This window comes from Ceratotherium simum, chromosome 33 (assembly GCF_057802395.1).
Source record: "Ceratotherium simum simum isolate JZ-2026a chromosome 33, ASM5780239v1, whole genome shotgun sequence".
In the NCBI taxonomy this organism is placed as follows: domain Eukaryota; kingdom Metazoa; phylum Chordata; class Mammalia; order Perissodactyla; family Rhinocerotidae; genus Ceratotherium; species Ceratotherium simum.
The window spans coordinates 11,444,877-11,468,901 of NC_141932.1; the positions used below are offsets into that span (position 1 = coordinate 11,444,877).

The 24,025-nt window shown below is 49.4% G+C and overlaps 1 protein-coding gene and 1 long non-coding RNA gene across 2 annotated transcripts; one reads left to right on the plus strand and one right to left on the minus strand.

Annotated features, from left to right (window-relative positions):
- Positions 1-56: 56 nt before the first annotated feature.
- On the minus strand, positions 57-20,794 carry LOC147912811 (uncharacterized). The gene is made up of 3 exons (XR_015549458.1): positions 20,481-20,794; positions 16,691-16,769; positions 57-667 (listed from the first exon to the last, which is right to left on the minus strand). It is a non-coding gene; the product is annotated as an uncharacterized LOC147912811 (long non-coding RNA).
- On the plus strand, positions 13,764-16,667 carry LOC101409045 (kallikrein-1E2-like). The gene is made up of 3 exons (XM_087421287.1): positions 13,764-14,438; positions 14,583-14,719; positions 16,471-16,667. The coding sequence occupies exons 1-3, from the start codon at positions 14,018-14,020 to the stop codon at positions 16,624-16,626; spliced, it is 714 nt and encodes a 237-aa protein (XP_087277413.1). The 5' UTR covers positions 13,764-14,017; the 3' UTR covers positions 16,627-16,667.
- Positions 20,795-24,025: the final 3,231 nt, after the last annotated feature.

Consider the following 24,025-nt stretch of genomic DNA (forward strand, 5'->3'; position numbering starts at 1 on the left):
GAACAGATAATTCTTATCGTAAACAAATTCTTCTAGAAAGAAGGAAAAGACGAGAAGTTGCAATTTATTTTTGAGCCCAACTTTTTTCTATAAGAAAACTATAGACCAATTTCGGTTTGCATATAGATGAGAAAGATATTAAACAAATATAAGTGAACCAAATCCAACTGTGTATTTTAAAATGATACATCCTGATCAGGTAGAGCTGATATCCAGATTTCTAAATTCAAGAAAAGACAATTTTTCCAAAATTTGGAAAAGACAATAATGCTGGGAAAAGTAGAAGGCAGCAGGAAAAGAGGAAGACCAAGTATGAGCTGGACTGACTCCGTAAAAGAAGCCGTAGGCATGAATCTACAGGAGCTGAGTGGGGCTGTCGAGGACAGGACACTGTGGACATCACTCATTCATAGGGTCGCCAGGAGTCAGAGCCGACTTGACAGCACGTAACAACAACAAATTCAAGGTGCAGATTCCAAAATACAGATCCAGACACCAGTCCCCATAAGCTGTACTCCACAATCCAGACTTGAGTCTTCCAGGTCCCAAGCTCTTTCCAGACTTCAGATTCCAGACTCCCTGATTCCAGACACAGATCTGTGGCTCCAGGCCTCAGGATTCTCCTCGGGCCTGTAGACACCGGGCTTCTGATTACAGACTCTTGGCTCTAGAAAGCAGAAGCCAAACAGAAAATCCTCAACTAGAGACAATACAATTCAGATCACAGACTCCAGACTCTAGACCCTTCAAGGCCAGACTCCAGGACTCCGGGCGGACAAAAAGGCCTGAAGCACAGACCCAGCATGTCAGGACCGTGTTCCAGAATCTGGCCCCACACTGCTGAAGCCAAGCCTCAGACTCTAACTCCAAATCCCAGATTCTAGACTCCAGAATCCAAGCTCCAGGTCCTATATTCCTCACACTCTAGACTTCAGGAAAACCTCTAGAACAAGATTCTCAAATCTTTTCTTCTCAGGACACCATTACACTCTTAAAAATTATTGAGGACCTTCAAAGAGCTTTTTTGTTTATGTGGGTTGTATCTATCGATATTGATCATATTGGAAATTAAAACAGAGATACCTTTAAAATATTTATTCATGAATTCACTTTAAAACAACAATAATAAATATATAGTAACATATTTTAATGAAAAATAACTATATTTTCTGAGACAAAAAAACAGTGAGAAAATAATGCTTTACATTTTTGAAAGCCTCTTTAATGTCTGGCTTAGTAGAATACAGCTGGATTGATTCTTCTATCTAGCTCTGTGTTTAATTTGCTGTGATATCACATGGCATGTACGCTCTGGAAAATTCCACCTTGCAGTTGTGAGATAATGAGAGCAAGAAAGGTAAATAATGTGTTAGGATTAATATGAAACTAGTTTTTGACCTCACAGACACCCTGAAAGGGTCTCAGGAACCCCTCCAGTGTTCCACAAACCATACTTTGAGAACTGCTGCTCTAGAATACAGATTTCAGGCCCAAGACTCAGACCCCAGCCTCTGGAGAGCAGAGCCTGTTCTCAAAGACCTATCTCCTGATTCTAGATTCCAAACAACAGATTGCAAAATCCAGCTCCCACACTTGGACCCCCAGCCCAGACCCTGATCTCCAGACTTGATGGACCAAACTCCAGAATCCAGTTCCAGATCCAACGTTCTTGGTCTCAGATTCCTGGCTCCAGACCCCGGTTTCCAGCACCCAGCTCCTGCTTCTAGGTGTTGGTACTCTGACCCAGCCACTGTGATTCTCAACTTCCTCCTTCTGCATACTGCCTCCTTGCCAAACTTCCCTGGAGTTGCTGCCTCTGTGAATGTTCCCCTCTGCTCTCCAGGTGTGAAAACTAGAAGAATCTCAGATCCTGGCCCCTCAGCACCACCAAACCCTGGGGTCCTTTGTCAGCCTCTCCTGCTGGTGCCAGGGCCTGGGGAAGCGAGTAGGTGAGGCAGGTCTGTCAATCTGCAAAGAGATGGTGATGTGGGTGGGAAATCAGAGCCAGAGATGGATAAAGGAAGAGTCAGAGAAAGGGAGGCAGAGGCAGAGACAGAAGGACAGAGAGACGAAGAGACAGAGAGGGAGACTCAGTGGGCATCTAACCGAAACAGACTGACAGAGACAGACAGGTGGAGAAAGATAGAGGAAAGAAAGAGGAGCAGACATAGAAAGACAGAGAGACAGAGAGGAGCCCAGAGAAGGGAGGAGAGAGGAAGAAGGAGGGGGAGGAGGAAGGAGAGAGGGGAGGAGAAAGGGAGGGAAAGAGGAGAGGGAGAGGGAGGAAAGGGGAGAGCCTGAGATGATCAGAAATGACCCCTCAGAGACAGAGACAGGGGTGGACCAGGTGTGTGGAGTATTCAGCTTCTAAAAAAAGAATACAAGATTACTAATGTAAACTTAGATATGAACCTGATTGTTCTAATGAGAAAAGAAATAAGAACTATAAATAGGAATCTAAATGAGAAAAAGAGTAATAACAAATGACATGTTTAAAAGAGTATACAATACCAAAATCATCACAAAATCCAGAAAATACATATTTTAATTAATTAATTGCCTAGAATGTCTCTATATTGTTTCTTCCCTACACTTTGTGTCTTCATACTCTTTGATTACCAATTCCTATGATCAAATGGTTTTGTAGTATCATTTTCTGGAAGAGAGAAAACTTATTCACTCTTTCCTGTATCATAGTTGATCAAAATTTGGTTTTTATTATTGACCCTTTAGAAATATTTTAAGATGAATACCAACTTAATGTTCAAAGAATGACATGGAATAGTATTCTCCATTTTATCTCAAGCACCTAGAACTATTCCTGGTAAAAGAAAATACTATATCAAGAAGATATAATAATAATAATGAAGATATGTGCCCCTAATAATATGATCTCAAAATATAAAGCAATTATGATTTACAAAAATAGAACGTGTACTAGTCTACAAAGAAAGCCTCAATAATTCCCCATTATCCAACATCAAGGAGACTGTGTTCTTTCACGAAAACATCATAAAATTAAACATCACTGAATGACAAAATAGGAGTTTTTTTGAAAATCTTTAATGTCTCAACAAGTAAAACAAACTATTAAGTAACCTCTAGATAATTAGTAAATCACAAGGGAAATTACTGAAATAGTAATGAAGGTTTCACTTCACTTACCCGTTGCTATGTAACAAGCACCCCAGAACTGAGTGGCTAAAACAAAACCATTTCATTTGTTCATGGTTTGGTGGGGTGGCTGGGCAGGGTTCAGCTGGGATGGTTCATCTCTGCCACGTGTTGTTGACTGATGTTGCTCGGGAAGCAGCATTGAGCTGGAGGGTTCTGGATGGCCTCACTCACATATCTGGCCCCTCAGCTGGGATATTTGGAAAGCTGTGTCCTCTTTCTGCTCATAGTCTTTCAGCCTCCCTCTCATCACATGTCTCTCCAGCAGATAGTTGAACTTCTTTTACATGCAGCTCAGGGATCCAAAAGGATGAAAATGGAAGCCACAGGGGCCCCTTAAGGGCTATCTTTGGAAGCTGCACAATGTCACTTCTGGCCACATTATATTGGTCAAAGTAGGGTACTTTTATTTTAGCCTAAAGGACTCCCTTTAGCTTCTCTTGTAGAGTAGGTCTACCAGTGATAAACTCCCTCAGCTTTTGTTTACCTGGGAATGTCTTAATTTCTCCTTCATTTTTGAAGAATAGTTTTGCCAGCTATAGAATTCTTCATTGACTTTTCTTTAAGGGCTTTAAATGTGTCACCCGACTGCCTTCTGGCCTCCATGGTTCCTGATGAGAAAGAGGCTGTTAATCTTATTGAGGATCTTGTATGTGGTGAGCGGCTTCTCTCTTGCTACTTACAGGATTCTCTCTTTTGCTTTGGCTTTCAACAAGTTGACTAAAATGCGTCTTGTGAATCTGTTTGAGTTTACCTTGTTTGGACGTCATTGGGCTTCTTGGATGTGTAGATTCATGTCTTTCACCAATTTGCAAAGTTTGGCCATTATTTCTTCAGATATTTTTTCTGTCCCTTTCTGCTTTCTCCTCCTTCTGGGACTCCCGTGATGTGTATGTTGGTACACTTGGTGGTGTCTCACAGATCCCTCAGGCTCTGTTCATTTTTCTTCATGCTTTTTCCTTTCTGCTCCTCAGACTGGATAATTTCAATTCCATATGTTCAAGTTCATGGATTCTTTCTTTGCCTGTTCAAATCTTCCATTGAATCCCTTTAGTGAATTTTTCATTGCACCTACCTAGTGTACTTTTCATCTTCAGAATTTCTATTTGACTCCTTTTTATGGTTTCTATCTCTTTATTGACATTCCCTGTTTGTTCATATATTGGTCTCCTGATTTCTTTTAGTGCTTTGCCCATGGTTTACTTTAGCTCAATGGGCATATTTAAGACAATTGAGTTAATGTCTTTGGTTATTAATCCCAATGTCTAGGATTCCTAAAAGACTCATCAAATTATTTTTTCCTGCAAATGGGCCATAATTTCCTCTTCCTTTGTAAGCTTTGTAAATTTTTGTTGAGAAATGCACATTGTGAGTATTATGACGTGGTAAACCTGGAAATCATATTCTCTCCCCCCTTAGAGATTGTTGAGTTTTGCTTGTTGAGGGCTGGAATCCTTTACTTATTTTCCAATTTATTGTACTTTTCCAAATTATTTTGCAAACTCTGTTTTCCTTGTTAAGTGTGGTCACTGAAGTTTTGTTCCATTTATCTCTAAGTCAGCCAGTGACTTACCAGAGATCTCTTTAAATCCATAAGATAGTCCTCATGGATGTAGATGCAAAATTCTCAACAAAATTCTAGCAAACTGCATTCAGCAGAATATGCAAAGGATTATACACAAATTTTAAAAAGGGATGTGTCTTTTTGAGTCTTCTTATAGCCACCACCAGGGAAGCCCCTGCTGCCTAAAGGGCTTGGAACAAAGCAACTGTCTGCAGGACCCTCAGGAAACCAACAAACAGACCACAGTCCACAACACCAATTTTGCAGGACAAGGCCCTTACCTTTCGCCCTGGCACTAGTCAGCCACTCCAGGAACACGACTGCTGTCCCTACAGCTGTGACAGGGCTGAGGAATGGGGGTAGTAGCTAGTTCACGTGCAGAATTCTCTTACTGAATTTCAGCAGCCTCTACCTTCATCAAGCAGTCCCTAGTTGCTGTAACTGTCTGATCAGATTTTAGAGTTCTGAAATAGTTGATTCTGATCATCTTTTCTAGTTTAATGGTTGTTTTGGTGGAGGGACTAACCCCTGAAGCTTCCTACTGTGCCATTTTCCAGGTCATGGTGGAGCAGACTGGGGACTAAGGCTCTGGGGTGAACATTGGTAGCAGGAAATCATTCCTTGGAAGGTAGTTTTTGAGAGAGAGGCCCGCCTTGCCTCTTTCCTTCCTCTGTTTATCTCCATGGCTCTCAGTCTCCTTCTCTGGGAAACTCCCACAACCCCATGGTGTTTGTGGGTTCATGCGGCATCTTGAATCAACTGGAGAAGTCCCCTATGTGGTTCCCAACTCGCCCAACATAGACATCAGCCTATGCCCGTTCTCTGGCTGAACACAGCAAACCACACAGGCTGAATAAAGACAGTTCCCACCCAAGATTCTGATAAACCACAAGTCCATCCTGATTTGGGGCTGCAGGACTCTAGTGCCTTGGCCCAGACCCTCAGAAATCATGCTGCTTTGACCCCCACTATAAATGACACTGTTAGATTATCCGATATGGCTCAAGACTTGCAGGTAAACAAAGACACTTTTTTCAGGCAGAACATCCCAAAGACATGCAGATCACTGCTCAGGAGTCCAGGGCAAAGGCAAGACCTCCATTTGAGCAAGATTTACCCTCTACTAAACACCCTTGTTCACAAGGTTGTTGTGAGAATTCAAAGAAGGCATGTGTGTGAGGCACTAGCACGTCCCTGGCCCGGGGTAGTGCCCTGTGAGCATATGCTGGCGTTGCTGAGTGCTTAGTGTGTGCCAGGCATGGTGCTCAGAGCTTACAGATGCTCACTTCATCCTCAAACAGCCCTATGAGGTGGGCACTACTTCCTTATTAGACAGAGGAAGGGGCCGTGGCTCAGAGGAGGTGACCATTATGTTAAGGTCATTCTGGGTGCAAGGGAATCCAGACACCATGATCAATCACCAAATGCAAAGAAATTAGTTGTGACTTGATGCCCCTGCCCTGGAGAGGGTGGGGTGGACTTTCATTAACCCCCTCCCTTGACCCTCATCATTGGGATTCCCTCAGAACCTCCCTCACGCTGCCACCGTCCCCACAAGGTCTCTCTGTGTCCTCTACTCTTCCCGTCCTCTATCTACCCACAGCACCCAGCTGGGGCCCCCACCCACCCCCAACTCCAGCTGGCCAGGTGCAGCCTCAGTGCCCATGTGTTTGACGAGAGCAGAGAAGGGTCTGAGATGTTCTTACTTGCAAACAATTAAGTTAGCCTGCCACAATTTAAAGATACTGGCAGAACACACCATACTCCTAGGTGAGAGACAAAGGATTTTATTACTCACAGCACAGCAGGCAACATGAGCTTCATGTTCACTTCAGTTCCCCTTGCCCCCTGAGTCCTACAGGATGATCAGGGGACCCTGGCGGATGCTTTGTGCACAGTGGTTTGTGCCCTTGCTGGGCACCTTGAGCTTAGGAATCCTCAACTTTGTAAGGGGGCTGCTGACAAATTTGTCCAAACTTTGCCCTGGAGGGAGATATTATCTTTATTATCCTGGATGGAAAACAGAACTGCTCTGGAGGAACGTATTATGTTTACTCTCCTGAGCAGTGAACAGTGAATCAGTTGTGAAGACATTATATCTATTATCAAGGACAGTAAACAGATATGATCTGGGAGGATACATTATTTTTATTATCCTGGACAATAAACAAACTTGCTCTGATGGAGAGACCATCTTGCAGACTGCTTCCTAGAAAAGCATCTGTAAAACAGCGGTCCAGATCAAAACAGACCTTAAGGCCTAAGCTTTGATGTCCAAATCTGTCCATGACTGTGTGTGTGCACGCACATCCGTGCCTTTACTGTTCACATTGATATCCACAAATGAACGTCTGTGCTGTGATTCTTTTTTTGTTTTTTAAGATTTTATTTATTTTTTTTCCCCCCAAAGCCCCAGTAGATAGTTGTATGTCATAGCTGCACAGCCTTCTAGTTGCTGTATGTGGGACTCGGCCTCAGCATGGCCAGAGAAGTGGTGCCTCAGTGCGCGCCCGGGATCTGATCCCGGGCCACCAGCAGTGGAGCACGCGCACTTAACCGCCAAGCCACGGGGCCAGACCTGTGCTGTGATTCTTGAAGCTGCAACTCATGTACATGCGAGTGAATTTAGCTTAAAGTGCTGTGTATATCAGCACCTAAGTGTGAAAGTCTGGTTGTGCATGTATGCATGTCCACAACCTTGTTTGGCTATATTCATGTACTTCAGTTTGGCTGAGATGTCCAGACTCTGAGGCCAAAACTGTGTGTCACATGAGTGGCTACACCCATGTGATGTCTATGACAGGTCAGTGACCAGAGATAACTGGTTCCAAATGACCATCTGTCTGAACCCACATGCACAGTTCCTATCTCACCCCCCAATCACAGAGGACTTTTTGCCTTTCCCCTTCCTCTCTCTGTCACAGGTCCTGTAGAAAATAGGGTGAGACAGGAAAGTTCTGGAGAAAACAGGTGGCACTTGTAAAAGCTAAAGAGGGCAGTGAATTGCAAATAAGAATCAGAGACGTCTGTGTGAACTGGTGGAGGCCTCTATGAAGAATATGCAGGGAGGGCAGGGTGCAGGGAAGGAGCAAGGGCTGAAGAAGAAGCCCCTGTCCTCAGGGGTCATCTACCACCTCTCCCAGTGGCCCAGGACACTGACAGTTCCCGGAGGGTAAGGAGTGTGCGTCCCACTCCCAGCCACGGCAAGTGGTCCCCTTCAAGTGTTGATACTGCGGTGCTTCCCTCGTCCCCCACACTGGGTACTGTCTGCAGCCCAGTGCCAGACCCAGTGTGAAGGCAGGTCCTGTGGGGGCGTGATTGGGGGTCAGAAAGCCTGGGTCTTGGAGGAGGCAGAGCTGGGGTCCGGACTGCTGGTTAGGAGGCAGGAATGGACCCAGAGTCCTGGGTTCTGAAAGAGGAAGAGGTTACAGGCCCAGTCCCAATGTGAAGAGGGGTATGGGACCCAAACTCTTAGGTTCCTGAGAGAGAACAGAGGAGACCGGTGATGTCCCATGTCCTGAAGTCCTGATGTGGAAGGACTTGTTATCTCCTCCATGTCTGGTAACTAGGACCACCCAGGGTACCTGATGAACACCATGGTGTGTGCCAGAGTAAAGGGCAGAGGCTCAGACTCCCGTGAGGTCAGAGCCCAGAGGGGCCATCAGAGTGAGAAGGATGGAGGCTGATTTGAGAGTTGGGAAGGGACTGGATTTGGGTTGCATTGGGTCAGAGAAGATGCCAGGGTAGGTTTGTTGATAGAGCAGGAAAAGCAGTGAAAATGGGGGGTGGGGTTGGAGCTGGATTAGAGATGGCAAAAGGATAGTGCTTGGGTTGGGTTAGAGATTGACAATGTTGTGGTTGGTTTGGGGTGGCACGGTGAGGGTTGGGGATAGGAGTGGGTTTGGTTTGTTTTTGGTTGAGAAATATGTGTGGGTTGAACTGGGAATAGGGGTAGGTTTGGTCTGGAATGCAGAAGACACGGACCTAGGGTTCGATAGAACTGGATGGGAGGATTGGCATGGGTTTGGTTTGATTTTGAATGGTGAAGATGTGGGGGTTGGGCTGGGTTGGGTTAAATTGGGTGAGTTGAGTTGAGTTGGTTTGGGATTGTGTGCCTGGGTTTGGATTGGTTTGTGCTAAATTGGATTGGGTTGAATTGCCTTGGATTTGGGTGTGTATGGTGTGGTTGGTTTGGTTTGGATTAAATTGGGTTGGGTTGGGCTGGTTTAAGTTGGGTTGTATCTGTTTGAATTGGCTGGGCTTCTGTGGGTTGGTTTGGATTGGGTTGGTTGAGCTGGATTGAGTTTTGTGGTTGTAGATGGGAACAAGATGGGGGTGAAGGCACTGGATCAAGGAGGTCCTCACTCAAGCTGAGGCACATCTCTCCACAGGCTGAGTCTGGTAACCTGTGGTATGGGGTGAGGGGATGTCAGACATCCAGCCACTGGCTGAGCATATCCTTCTACCCTAGTCCTTAAGGTTTTAAACTGTGGTTATCTGTGTCCACTTCCATCTCACTCTCTCTCCTGAGATCTTCTGTGTTTTCTCATCTAGGAAAGAAGGAAGATTTTATCAAGTTCTTGACACACAGCTGGGCTGACCCCATGTGACCTCTTCTGGTTTTACTGAACAGCAGAGATAATCAACCTGTTGGAAACCTAGAAAACTTAATCAGGTTAACAATGGAGGCCATGCAGGGGTGGTTCCTGATTCTCTTCTGAGACCCCAAAATGTGATTTTCAAGGCCACTTGAATCTTGAGGTGCAGGAACCTGGCTCCTGAGTCCTAAATATCTTATTTACGGAATAGGACACTTTAGATTTTGCAGTGAGGATGCCCTCGACCTGGGAGGGCAGATCTGCAGAATAAGGAGTGGGGTCATTGGGACCCCAGCACTGTTTTGGAGGACATTGGATTTTGGAATGCTAGGGAACTTTCTCTAGGAGACCCCTGAACCTCTGGATCTGGGGTGCTATGATTATGGATCTTTGGGATCCCAAGAGTTTGTTTTGAGAGGATCAGTAGACGAGAGGAACTAAATTCTCAGGCTGGGAGTGCAGGAATCAGGGAGTTCTGAAAGCCAAGTCTTCTATTTCAGGGGACACAGAGAGTGGGAATGCTCGCCCATTGGCTCAGAGCTTTGAGAGTCAGGGAGTCTCAGAGCCCCACTGCTGGTATTTCAGGGTTCACTAGGTCTAGGGGAGCTAAGACTTCATTTGGGGTTAAGGTATATGAGGCTGTGTATCAGGGTCAGTGATACCCCACTATTTCTGTCCCCATCTCCCCAGCACTTTTTACCAGCTTTGTCCTCAAGATCAAGCCCCCAGGAACCACAACCACATGCCTGGCCCCATCTGGCCTTAGACCCCAAAAGTGCATCCAGGGTGATCTAAGACCTACAGGAAAACGTGTTCTAGCTCTCCCTCCCCTTCAACAGTCTTGCATATGGGAGGAGGTGTCCAGCTCCCAGGCAGCAGGGGCAGGGCCTTGGCCAGCATCTGGGTGCCAGCAGGGCAGGGGTGGGGCCCTAGGAGAACCAGAGCTTTAAAAGGCTCCCCAGGGAGGCTCTCCACCTCCGAGCTCACCATCTGCCTGCCCCTGGACACCTCTGTCACCATGTGGTTCCTGGTTCTGTGCTTTGACTTATCCCTGGTGGAGACTGGTGAGACAATGGGGGGGATCCAGGAAGGGCAGCGGGCCATCACCTCTGCATAAGACCTTCCCCTCTCACCCAGCACTCAAGCTTCATCCCCCAACCCATAGTCCGTTCCAAGACAGCCCTCCAACCCACAGTCCATCCCAGGTACCAGGATCTCCCCAGTCTCTCCAGCTCCACCCTAAAATCCTATCCCAGCCCCTCCACCTTTGTCAAATTCCTCACAGCCCTCATTCCCACACTAAGTCCCTGCTCCCTCCCAGGGCTTCCAGGAACCTTCTCCCCTTCCCCAGCCAACTCCCTGCCCCCAGCCACTTTACCAAAGAGGCAAATCCCGGGCCAGCTCTGTCTCTCTCTCAGGACTCCCATTCTTCCAAGGACTTCTCCCAATCACACTGGTCCCTGGGACCCTGGTCATCCCCTTCTACCCCCTGGTTCTCTATAGCTCAATGCTCTGGCGCCTGAGCCCATGCATCCCACCGTATCCCAGTGACATTCCGCATCTAGCTGCCAGCTCTCAGCCCTGTCCCCCAGACCATACCTCTGGCCTGCTGGTCCTGCTCCCAGGACACCCAAATTCCTCCAACCTCTCTTGCTTCTTCCCAGCCAAACTGCTTGACCTGTGACTCCATCTGGGCTCCCCATCCTGTTGTGGGGGTTCTGAACATTCCCCCTCCCTCACCGAATCTTTGCTCCAGACCCCCATCCAGCACCTTCTCCAGTCTTCTCCTCCAAGACAAATACCCAGACCCCCCAACAGAAACTCCTTTCTCGCAGAATTTCCATCACTCCCCCACTTCAGGTCTTCTCCCATGCAAATCTCTTCCTTTAGCACCTCTGATTTTCTGGGACCCCCAAGATCCCCAACACTTTACAAGCCAGCTGTCCTGCCTTGACCTCCCTTGGGTACCCCAAGAGGTGATTCTAGTATTCCACGTCTAGCAGGGCTCACATCTGCTTGGCCCCCTTGGCCCTCTCTTCTCCATTCCTGTCCTTGGAGCACACCAAAAGAACTATAAATCCCTTCAGGACCCTCACTCCATGACCCCCATCCCCTTCAAACACAAGAATCCCAATCCACATCCTATCACATTGACTGTCACTCACCTCTCCCTCCTCAGGCCTGCCCCAGCCTGACGCCAACCTGGCCCAGTATCCCCCAGAGCCCTCACCCCAGAGAATGCCATTCCTGGTTCACAGGACCCCGGACCCTCACAGGATCCCTTCCAGCCTAACCCTTTCATTTACCCTTTGACCTGGAACTCCAAATTCCCCCAAATCTCCCAGCCCCAATCCAAGACCTTAAATCACACCCAGATTCCCCAGCTCAGATGCTCCCCTTGGCCCCTTGGACCTGATTCCCCACATCTGCATCCTTTTCAGAACCTGAAATGCCCAATCCAGGACCTAAACGTTCCCTCAGCCTGGGGTCCCCTTAACCTCCCAAATCCTTCCTCCCCCAGCCTCTGAGCCACTCCCTTGGGGCCTTTATCCCTGATTTTCAGAATCTCTTTCTCCTCTCAGAATTCACAACCTCCTGTCCCTCAATCCAAGACCGCAAACACCCAACTCCCACACCAAATGCTGCTTCAGATGCTGCCTTGTCTCCTACCCTGATCCCTGGGGTCGGCTCTGCTCTCAGCATAAAATCTCCTCACCCAGAACAACTACTATCCCACAATCCCAGGGACAATTCAGGAATGCCAGGTCCTTCCCAACACCCACAGCCCATGTCCCCAGCCTGGTCCTCTGCCCCCGGGTCCCTCCAACCCCACAGCACAGCTCCCTCTCCTAGCCCAGCCCCCAGTCCCATTGCTAACTTCCACCCACCCTGACTCAGTACCCCTCTCACAGGTGCCGTGACCCCCATCGAGTCCCGGATCATAGGAGGCTGGGAGTGTGAGAAGCATTCTCAACCCTGGCAGGTGGCTCTGTACCATGACAGCAAGTTCCAGTGTGGGGGCGTCCTGGTGCACCCCCAGTGGGTGCTCACAGCCGCCCACTGCAAGACCAAGTGAGCAGGAGTAGAGGGTCTGGGGAGGGGGGCGTCTGTGCTCCCACAGGAATGGTCAGCCAGGGCTGTTCCCCTGGGATCACCTCAGGGGAGTCTGGGGGCTGAGGGAGAGAAGGATGGGACTGGTCCAGGTCCCACGGAGAGAGGCAGGGCTGGGACTGGACGACCCCAGGGAAGCCCTCCCATGTCTGCCTGGTCTCTCTCTGTGTCTCCCCGTTTAACTCTCTCTCTGTCTTCCTGTGTCTCCCTCTGTGTTGTCTCTGTGTCTCCCTGTGTAACTGGTTCTGTTATGTGTCTCTCTGAGTGACTGTGATTTGTCTCTGTCTCCCTCTCTTCTGTCTCCATGTCTCTTTGTCTCTCCCTGTCTCTGTCCATCTCTGGGTCTCTCAGCTGTCACCCCTGTCTCTGTAGGTCTCACTCTCCATCTCTCTTCCCTGTCTATGTCTCTGGTCTCTGCCTCACTCCCTCTCCCCCATCACCGCTGAGCACAGTCACACCCTGGATGGGACTGCAGGGACCCCCAGAGACAAGGCATCATCCTCAACGTGTGTGTGTGGTGTGTGTGTCGGGGGCGGGGGGGTCTTCTCCCGCTGCCCAGCTCCTCCCTCCAGGACAGTCGTCCCTCCAGGGGGACACAGGTGTAGAAATTAATAAAAGAACCCTTAACTAAATTGGAGTCCGAAAGGCCAGTAGGAGTAGCTCTCACGCCCTATCACACATGGTCAATTACACCAAACGGGGAAAAGACAGACAGTTTGCATCTTGGACAGGAAGTAAAATTATTTTACTTCTAAAGAAAGATTTCTCTCCCCAACTGAAACAGCTCAGCCAATGAGAAGCCATTGCTGCCCTGAACTGTTACTTTGCTCCAATGGATTTCTGTTTAAAACAGCCCCTCCTTACTCCCCTTTTTTTCTATAAAAGCAGTTCCCCTCCGTTGTTTTCTGTATTTGCCTATGGTTTGCCAGAGCGTGCACGTCCCAAATTGGGATTCTCTTGGCTATTCCCCAATAAACACATTTGAGGCTTTTCAGTTAACACGGGGAAGAACTGGTTTCACTTCGTACTGGGTGGGGACAATGGAGGAAGGAGGCAGGAGAAGTAAGGAGCAAGGGGGAGAGGTTCTGAGGAGGGAAGAGGGACGCCCACCTTGGGCTGGGGGCCAGGCCACACGGCTGCTGGGGAACCAGCCCCACAGCCCCAGCTGCAGCTGAGCTGCTCTCAGGCCCCCTCCTCCCTCCTGCCCCACCGCCCACCCTCCCTCCCTCTCTCCCTCACACTCTGTCTCCCCCTCCCCTCCTCTCCTCTGTTTCTGATCCGCTCTTTCTACTTCCTGCGTCCCTGCTCACTGTGTCTCTGTCTCCTTCTCCTGCCTCTTCTGTCTTTTCTCTCCTGCTTCTTCTGTGACTAGTTCTCACTGTCTCTTTTCCTCATCCTGTCTCTTATTTGCTCCCTCTGCTTCTCATTCTTCTCTCTTTCTTATCCTCTCTACTATTTTAATCTCTCTTTTTTACTGCATTTCTCTCTGTATCTGCCTTTTTCACACTCTCACATTCCTTTCTTTCCTCACTCACGTCTCTATTTCTCCGTGTCTCTTTCTTACCTCTTCATGATCTTTCTTATCTCCTTGTTTTTCTCACCATTTCTCTTTCTCTCTTTGGACCCTCCACCAGGCTCCCCTGCTCCATTTCCCTTCCCCCCTCCTCTCTCCTCCTCATTCCCTCCATCCTCCTCTCTCCCTAGTGATTACCAGGTCTGGCTGGGTCTCCACAACCTGCTGGAGGATGACGACACAGTCCAGTTCCTCCAGGTCAGTGACAGCTTCATTGATCCAGATTTTGACCTGAGCCTCCTGAAGAAGAAATACCTGCGCCCATATGATGACATCAGCCACAACCTCATGCTGCTCCGCCTGGCGCAGCCCGCCCAGATAACAGACGCCGTGAAGGTCCTGGACCTGCCCACCCAGGAACCCCAACTGGGGAGCACCTGCTACACTTCTGGCTGGGGCATGACCAGCCCACTCGCAAGTATGCCAGAGCCAAACACACCACGTGGGGCCTGGACAGCGGGTCTGAGGGAGGAGGCTGGGGGCCTGGACAGCAGGTCTGAGGCAGGAGGGAACTGAAAAGCCAGGTTGGGTTGGCCACAGCCCATTTCTCCATTGCCCATAGCTGAGAGGCCTGAGTCACTCCAGTGCGTGGAACTCAAACTCCAGTCTAATGAGATGTGTGCCAGAGACTACCCAGAGAAGAGAACAGAGTTCGTGCTGTGCACTAGCCACAGGAAGGATGAAGGGGGCATCTGCCTGGTGAGCCACCCTCTCCTGCTGCAGCTCTGGGGCAGTGGAGCCAGATTCAGGGCCAGGGTGTGAGTGCTAATGAGGCATCCATCTCCACTGCTTCCCAGCCGTAGCCCCCCTCCCCTGCTGTTTCAGCTCCCTCCCCCATTTCCCTGCCCTTCCCACACCCCCATCCAGGCACCATCAGCATCTCACTCCTCCACATCATAGTTCTGTTCCTTCCTTTAACACATGTTTACTGAGCATCTGTGTGCCCAGCACTGTCCTAGCTCCTGGGAAGACAGCAGAGACCAGACAGAGAACAGTCCCCTCAGTGGAGCTCTCATTCTGGGGAGGAGAGACAGGCAGAACCAGTGAACACAACACAGAAGAGATGGTGCGTGTCAGGAGGTGACAGGGCTGTGGGAGTGGGAGGAGAGAGAGCAGAGCCAGGGAGTAGCCGGTGTGATGGGGGAGGAGACCTCCTGCGGAAGGTGAGGTGGAGCAGACACCTGCGGCAGGTGAGGGGGAGCCGTGTGCAGTCTGGGGAAGGGCAGAGGGCACAGCAGGTGCAGAGGCCCCGAAGGATGTGGGCCTGGTGTGTGAGGACCAGCGAGGCGAGTGTTGACGGAGCCCAGTGAGCAGGGGAGAGAGGGACGGTGACGGCAGAGGGAGGAGAGGGGCCCGTCCTGCGGGGCCTCCCCTGGGACCACGGGGGGGACTTTGCTCTTCCTCTGAGTGACCCGGGAGCTGTGGGCGGTGCTGAGCAGGAGCAGGACAGGGTCTGACTTGGGTGTCACAGGTCCCTCTGGCGTCCGTGTGGGGTCAGAGTGCAGGAGGAGGAGAGGCAGGGGGCACAGGGGGGTGAGGACAGGGCTGACAGGGTGGTGGCAGGGAGGGGGAGACGGGGTCCACTCCCGACACCTCTAAAGGGAGCCCACGGGACTCGCTGACCGAGTGCAAGTGGGAGTGAGAGGCAGCGAGGACTCAAGATGATCCTGAGCTTTGAGCTGAGTGTCAGCTGAGCAGCTTCAAGGAGCCGTCTACACCCCCCACCACACACACACACACACACACACACACACACACACACCAAGTCCTACACAATCCCAGCATTTTCCACCAAATGTGCTCCTTCTCCTCCCCTTGGGTCCTCAATCCACCAGTATCTCTCCTCCTGTGTCCCTCCCTCCACGCCTGGCCCCTCCTGCCCCCTGACTCTCACTGATGCCCCCTCTTCTCTGTCCCACTGTCCCAGCCCCAGGTCAGGCCTTGTTCCCACCTTCTTCATGTGCCCCTGGCCCTCAGCCTGTGTCCAGTCCATCCCCACCTGCCCCAGGGGGTCATTCTAATCTCAGAACTGGCCCTGACCCTCCTGTGCTCACGCCCCTTCCATGGCTCCCCAGTGTTCTGGGGGGAGGAGTGTGTGGTCAGAGGAAGCTTCTGGGGAGGGACGACATCTGAGATGAGCCCTGAGGCTGGCAGGGTCCCAGAGATGGGTCCTGCTCCTCCTCCTGCTGACCTGTCTGCAGGGACTGTCCGTGGGCAGAACCTGGACCCTGGAGTCCCATCCCCATTGGCCAGGACTTGGGCCACTGTCCCCTCTGTTGAAATCCCTGCCTGCCTTCTTCTGGGAGTGGAGTCTGGGGATACTGTCTCTCTCCATAGCTGGGGGGTCGCTGTGTGTGATCTGTGAGCCCAGGTCTGAGAGCTGGGGCTTCTGCAGACAGAACCCGGGGCCTCAATGACTCTCCCCACTCTCTCTCCCTCTTTGGTCCTAGGGTGACTCTGGGGCCCCACTGATCTGCGATGGTGTGTTTCAAGGAATCGCGTCTTGGGGCTACGTCGAGTGTACCAGCTTCAATAACAACTTTGTCTTCACCAAAGTGATGCCCCATCTGAAGTGGATCAAGGAGACTATAGAGAACAACAGCTGAACACCCTGCCCTCCTGCTAACACGATTAAAATAAAATATTAAGCAAGTTCTGACTTCATCTTACCTTTCTATACGTGGGGCACTTGGAAGCTCAGGACCCACCTGGCCAAGGCTAGACCCTCACAGCCCTCCTGATGTGTGTCCTGAGGAGTCAGGGGCAAATGAGAAAGGAAGGTCAGAGACAGGTGTAGACCAGCGGTTCTCAAATGGACACAGTTTTGTCCCTCCCCCTCGGGAAACATTGGCAATATCTGGAGACATTTCTCAGATGTCTGCGAGGTTCTGTGAGGACACACTTAACGGGGGGGTGCCATGGTCTCTGTGGGAGGGACGGGTGTCCACCCTGGGATGTGCTCCCCATGTGGCGTGAGCAGAGTTGGGAGCACAATGCAGCAGACACACACACACACACACACACACACACACACAGACACTAAGGACAGAGCTTAAAACCTAGCCATGGGCGAAAAAGTGTGAACACAGAATGAGACATGGAGCACAAGACCCTGACATAAATGAAAGTGTGTGCCCACAAACACACCTTCTGCAGAGCACAGTCAAGTAATCATGGCCACTAAAAACACTGGAAGGTGTGCCTCTGGCGAGCGGGGAGGGGGAGAGGATTATGGGGACGAGCGGGAATACGTGAGTTATTAGTTGAGGGTGTGGGTCAAGGAATGGATGAATGAATATGAACGCTATGGAGGGGCCCGTCATGGAGTGCTGATTCAGTGCTCCATGAACTAGGGAGCACGGTTAACTCAGCCCTCGGCCCCTGAGGTCCAAAAGGGAGAATCAAGAGGGCACTGAGATAGACACAAACATAAAAGGAGAGATAGCAGGCGGAGAGTAAGGGAAGCTGAAGTGAAGACAGTATAGCACAGACCTGCAGAAACAGAGGTAAAGAGAGGAGTGAGAAGAGACCAAGAGACTCGCAAGGGGACAGGGAGAAGAATAATTCCAGGGACGTCCAGGAGGGCAGAGGAAGCTGTCGGCGAGGGTTTGGGGCCTGTGGTTTGGGTCAAGGTCTCCTTCCCAGGTCCGTGGTCCCTACTTCTGCCCCTGGAACACTGTAAGAGGCAGTGATTAGGTTGCCCTGACACCCCTCCCTATGTGTCTGCTGTCCCCAGGTGGTACAGCCCAGGCTGGGGATGCTCACAAGGCCCCCAGAACCCCCACGGGAGGAGGCAGGCCATCAGCCCAGCCGTGGGCTCTGGACCCGGCTGGTCTGGGTTCCTTCTGCCTCCCACATGCCGTCTCTGTCTCAGCCTGGCTCTGAAGTCTCTGCAGGCTCCCTCTCCCCTTCACTCCCTGTTCCTCTTCTCCCTGAGGCTCCCTCATTCTGTGCTGTCTCCCCACCTCTCCGCTCTGCCTACCTCTGCTGTTCTGTCTCTCCATGGTCTCTGCCTCTCAGTCTCTCTGTCTCTGAGTCTCTCTCCTTCCTCCCTCCACACTCATCATGTATACATGGCAGGATCATTCTCCACGTGCCTCTCCTTATAGCTCACTCCCTCTCACTGCCCCTCTCCTTCTGTCTGTCACTCTCACTGCCCCACTTTCTGTCTCTGAGTCTCTGGCCCCCTAAGTTCTCGGGCTCTCATCTGAGATCTCAGAGCCAAGAGTGAGCATCCCGTTCCATGGCCCCTCCCTGCCCAGTATCTTCCAAGATACCAAAGAAAGGAGGGAGAAAGGGAAGGATGGACATTCTTTGGGTCAAAGTTCCCGAGTTAACTTGCATTTTCATGCTCACCTCAGGTGCTAACATGAAGACCACAGTTGTAACCTCTAGACCTGGTTCCTGGGGTCTCTTATTCTCTGTCACAAGTATATGAGTGTGAGCTAGTGTGTGTGAGCCTAGAGTGTGCGCTTGCTTGTGTGTGCCCAGTGGTAGCAGTTTTGGGGTTATGTTATGCCTAGATTCAAGTGTTCTTTTATTTTCCCGAAAATTGTCTTGAAGTATGGTTTTTACAAATACGTGTTCTCTTCATTGCTTTGATTTCTTTTATTCCTTCCCTCTCATGGACTCCAATTATATAGGTGTTAGGTCTTCTTTGCTTGTCTTTTATATCTATCATTTCCACTCAAATGGACTTGTAAAAAATCTGTTTCTGCCCAGCCTTAATAAAAGAGGATGAAAAAGAGATTGCAAAGCAGGGGCCAAGGAAAGTTAAACTTCTTGAGAAAACTGACCTATTTAACCTGGAGTTAGATCAGAGACACGTCAGATTCTGCCTCAAAAAACATTTAAATCCAAGAGGCTGTCTGAAGCCCCAGTGCTCAGGGAGGTGACATTGCAAACAGACTGCACGGCCAGGACATGGCAGAGCAGGAGACGTTGGAAAGCTGCATAAAGCTGTGGTTAAGAGGGTGGTCCTGGTTGTATCACCCACCAGCTGTGTCTCAGGTCCCCTTCCCTTGAAGCAAACCTGAGATTTGGATTCTTGTGAAAGAAGTTCTTGTGAGAGAGAGCGAGGGAGGCAGAGTAGCAGGAGAGGAGGATACAATGTAGCCGAACAAGGATACGATGTGTTCTTGGCTGGAGTCTAGCTGGAGCCTGAGCCCCGGGGAGCTCTGGGGATGAATTGCACCACCCAGTTGTTTCTACCTTGAAGAAGAGGGCTCGGCTTTTGTACCCTAGGTCCATCAATCTGCCACTGGCTGCCTTACAAGGGGTGGGGGTGGGGGGCATGATCTCCTGGGGAGGTAACTCCTTTGGGGCGGAGGGCAATTCTCTGGAGAACGGAGCCGTTGTGAGGTGTCAGGAGACAACGCTCCCAGCAGCGGAGGGACGAGGGGTGGAGGCACCAACAGCATCCACTACCCAGTGGGCCTAGGGCTGTGTCTTAGGCAATCCGTGCCTCAGTTTCCTGAACTCACAGATGGAGATAATACCACTGTATTTCATCAGTTCTCCAACTTCCTTTTGAACATCTATGAAACTGGGTGTGTTTGAATTCAATAGCATATTCTAGTTTCAGTGGAAGCATTTTCTCCCTTAGTAGGGCCTGAAGGAGAGGTTCATGTTACAATGCTGCCTGGTAGACTGGATGAAATATGGTCGTATTCACCTCATGGTGAGTCTGAGAGAAACCCAGAGAGAGACACAGGGTGTGGGAGAGGGACAGAGAACCAGCACGAGAGTCAGAAAGCTACAAAAAGAGCCACCAACACAGAAGGACAGGGAGACACATCAGCCAGTCTGTGATATAGGACAAAAAACACAGGCTGAAGGGGACAGCCGCCCTAGCCCCGCTTGGCCTTCCTATCCCCCTCCCTGCCGCCCGCCCTTGCCCGCTATTGGCAATCCCCCCAGAGCCCAGGTCAGCCTATGCTGCTCGCTCTCCTCTCCGCATGGCTCCATCCCTTACACTTCTGTTTCATGTCTAAGCATCTGTCCTGCCCTCCCTGCCTGTCCCTGTCCACCCCCGTGTCTTGTTTCTCTCTGACCTGATGTCTCCTTGTGTCTGTCTCTATCTCTCTCTGTCTCTTACTTTCCCTGAATCTCTGTCTCTGGGTCTCTCTGTCTCTCTGCTTCCTGTGTATATCTCAGTGTATCTTGTATCTCTGTTTCTCTGTCCCCCCATGGCTCTCTGTGTGTCTCTGCCCCCTCATCCCTCTTGAGTCCCACCCTCCCACGGTTCCCACACTGCATGAGCCCTTGCCCCCCTCCCCACCGCCAGCGCAGAGCAGCCTTGCAGACCTCCTCAGACACACTGGAGCATTCACGCACTGGGGGACTCTTGGGGTCTCACCTGGGGACAGAATCCAGGCTCAGAGACACCGACTGGGGACAGAGAGCTGTAGGGAGAGACCCCCACGGGCACATGGGCAGTGACAGAGGCTGAAGAGCTCACCCTGGGGCATGTGTCCAGCCAGACGCCAGGCGGAGGCCACGCTGGTGGTGCCGACGGAGCCGGCTCTGTGGCTGGTGAGTTCAGTTTGATGAGCAGGAGGCCGTCGGCCCTGCCGGGAGTGCTGTGCCGAGAAGTTGGCCTCCGTCACCCGGCTGCCGGGCTCTTGGTCTGTATCCAGGCTGTGTGGGCCCAGTCGAATGTTGTCGCTGCCGTGGATGGGCACGCGCCCTCCCTCCCTCAGCCTGTCAGTGCCGTGGCAGCCTCGTCCTCATCTCCGGGTCTCTGGGTCTCGGCCGCATCCCAGTTCCGTCCTCAAGCCCAACTCCATCCTCAGCTCCAGGATTAAACCCATCCCCAGTCCCAGCCCCCTCTCCAACTTCCTGCCAAACTCCGTTTCGCAGCTAAGGAAAAGCACTCTGCTCTTCTATTCAGGCCCCGCCCCCGAGAAGAAGCCCCGCCTCTGGTCCGGCCCCGCCCCCGAGTCCAGGCCCCGCCCCCGAGTCCAGGCCCCGCCCCCAGCCCACGCACTCCGGGCAAACGGCATCGTGGGCCGAGAGGGCCCACTGGGGATGCAACAGGACGCTCCACAGTGGAGTCTTTCTCTCTGCAAGGTGGCCACCTGCCAGGGCTGGGAGTGCGGGCTGCACTCCTTGCCATTAATGATGAGGCTTTTGCCAGCATTGCCCTGGACTTATGGAGGTGGGGTCAGAGCACAAAGGGGAGCAGTCAGGGCTCGGGGGTGGGGCCAGAGGTCAGGGGGGCGATATCAGGACCAAGGAAGGTTCAGGGGGGTAAGGCATAGACAGACTCTCTGGTCAAGAGAAAGACCAGTAGGGACCCCTCTTCTGGACCCCCTCCCCCCCACACATGATCTCTCCCCACCCTCGGACACATAGTTTCAAAACTCACCCCAGTGCGCCCATCATCTCACACTCACACCCTTTCTCTCCTCCAGACTCGTCCTCTCCGCCCATCAAGAGTCATAGGAAGTCTCCCAGTCCACCGAGTCCATAGGTGAGTGTGGGGACAGGCACTGAGTGACTTCTGGCCCAGAGACCCAGGCTGCCCTCAACCCCAGTTAACACCCCATTCTTCATTCCTAGGGGTCTCCCCATCTCAGTGTTTCCTTTGCATTAGATTTATTCTGTGATTTGTTGTCTAAAGCCTTGACTGGTTTATATTCATCCATTCTTCTTTCTAATACGATCATTAAAGCTATAAATCTGCTGCTTCCCACAAATTTTGATATGCAATACTTTTATTTATCATTCAGTCCTTAGTATTTTTAAATTTCCATTATGATTCTTTCCATTATGATTTAATTTTCATCATGAATTATTTAAAGGAGGGGTTGTGTTTTAACTTCTCTACGTGTGGGTATCACGTCAATGTGCTTATTGAATTGTGATTTTCTTACATCGTGGTTGGGAACGTGACTGTGTGACACCAAATCCTTTTCATGGTACATAACTGCTGAAATATCACACTTTTAATGGGCGAATCTGTCCATTTCTCCCTGTAGTCCTACCAATTTTTATACTAAGTATTATGAAGCTATTTTATTAGAAATATTCAGGTTTAGAATTGTTATATTTGTTATAAAAAACTTTTTATTATTTTGTAGCAACCCACTCTGTCTAATAATGATTTTAGTATTGATACCTCTCTTGAAGGATATTAGTAAATCTGTACTACTTTTCTTGGGGGTAATATTTCTCGGTAAATCTCTTTTCATCTTTTGCTTTCAACTTTTCTATGAGCTTTTGGTGTGTCTCTTGTAAACAGCATATAATATACTTTTAAATTCTAATCTGAATTTAAGCATTTGCATTTATTATGATTATTGATATATTTGGCACTATTAATATTATCTTACTTTTAAATTACTGTCTTTCCTTTTCTATGCTTCCTACCTTTTTTGGATTATTTGACTTTGTAGGGGTTTTTTTCCTTACTTCATTTTTCTCTTTCTGCTTGTTTGGAATTTATAAACCTGTTTCTATTCTCAAGTGGTTCCTCTTGGTATTTTATCACGTTGCATTTTCCTTATCATGCAATTCACAATATTTTCTAATTTCCATTATGATTTCTTGTTTGAGCAGTTGATTATTTAGAAGAATATTTTAAAAATCAAGACACGTGGGGATTTTCTGGTTACCCTTTTGTCGCGATTTCCAGCATAATCACATTGTGGTCAATGTACTCTGTGCATTATAACTGTGAAATTTGTTGAGACTTGCTTCAGAGTTCAGTATCTGGTTAATTTTTGTAAAGGCTGTGGGAAGTTTTTTATTGAGGTCTAATATTTTATTGAGGTGTACACAGCTCAGTGTGCAGGTGTCAAGTGTCCACTTCGATGAGTGTTGGCAGATGCACGCACCCAGGTAACCCCCCACTCCTGTCACGTCAGAGAATATTCCGTCACCTCGGGTAGTTCTCTCACATCTCCGTCTATCTCCACATCGGCCCCTATTTTCCCATCCCAGCAACTAGCCAGCATTGATTAGTTTTGCCTGTCCTAGAATTTCATATATAAATGGAATCATACCGTATGCACTCGTGCGTCGCTGAACGATGGGGATACGTTCTGAGAAATTCGTCGTTAGGCGATTTCGTCGTTGTGCGAACATCACAGAGTGTGCTTACACAAACCTAAGTGGTATAGCCTACTGCACACCTAGGCTCTATGTGCTAATCTTATGGGACCACCATCGTGATGTGGTGCATGACTGTATAATATCTTACGTCTGGTTTCTTTCACTCAGCATGATTGTGAGATGCACCTGTGTTGCTATGTACATCAATAGCTCATTTCTTCTCATTACTGAGTAGCATTCCGTTGTATGGATATGTCATAGGTTTGTCCACTCTCCCCTTCATGGACATTTGGGTTGTTTCCAGTTTGGCTATTGTGAATAAAGCTACTATGAACATTCTTGGCAAGTCTATTTTTTTTCACTGCTCTTGTATAAATACCCAGGAGTGGACTTGCTGATCATGGGGTAGACATATGTTTGTCTTTCTAAGAAACCGCCAGACTATTTTCCAAAGCGGTTGTACCATTTTATACTCCCCCCAGCGCTGTATGAGAGCTGCGGCTGCTCTACATGTTAACCAACACTCGGCGCTGTCATAGTTTTAAGTTTATAGTAACTTTATTTGTAATAACCAAAAACTGTAAACATTCTTTTTAATTTTAGCCACTCTGGTAGATATGTGTGTTTTGAAAAAATTATATATTCTTCATACACTGGGTACAGTGTTCTATATGTGACCCTTAAGTAAATTTTGTCAATCCTATTGTTCAAATCATCTATGCCCTTATTCATTTTTATCTTGTTTGTTCTGTCATTTGCTCAGAGGCAACTTAAAATTCTCTTCTATGAATAGGGATTTGTCTATTTCACTTTTAGTTACTTTGTCCCTTACTTTATATATTGTGAAGATATGTTAAGAGATACATAAAAATGTGACTATTTCCTTACGAATAGATTCACAAATAATATATTTATGAAAAAATTCTTGAATATTAGTTCTTATCAGTA

What these genes read in the sequence shown, in the direction of transcription:
- LOC101409045 (XM_087421287.1), top strand. Translation starts at nt 14,018, where the DNA reads ATGATCTTTCTTATCTCCTTGTTTTTCTCACCATTTCTCTTTCTCTCT. An exon ending in CATGACCAGCCCACTCGCAA is followed by an intron (nt 14,439 to 14,582) that starts GTATGCCAGAGC and finishes CATTGCCCATAG; the next exon opens with CTGAGAGGCCTGAGTCACTC. An exon ending in ATGAAGGGGGCATCTGCCTG is followed by an intron (nt 14,720 to 16,470) that starts GTGAGCCACCCT and finishes CTTTGGTCCTAG; the next exon opens with GGTGACTCTGGGGCCCCACT.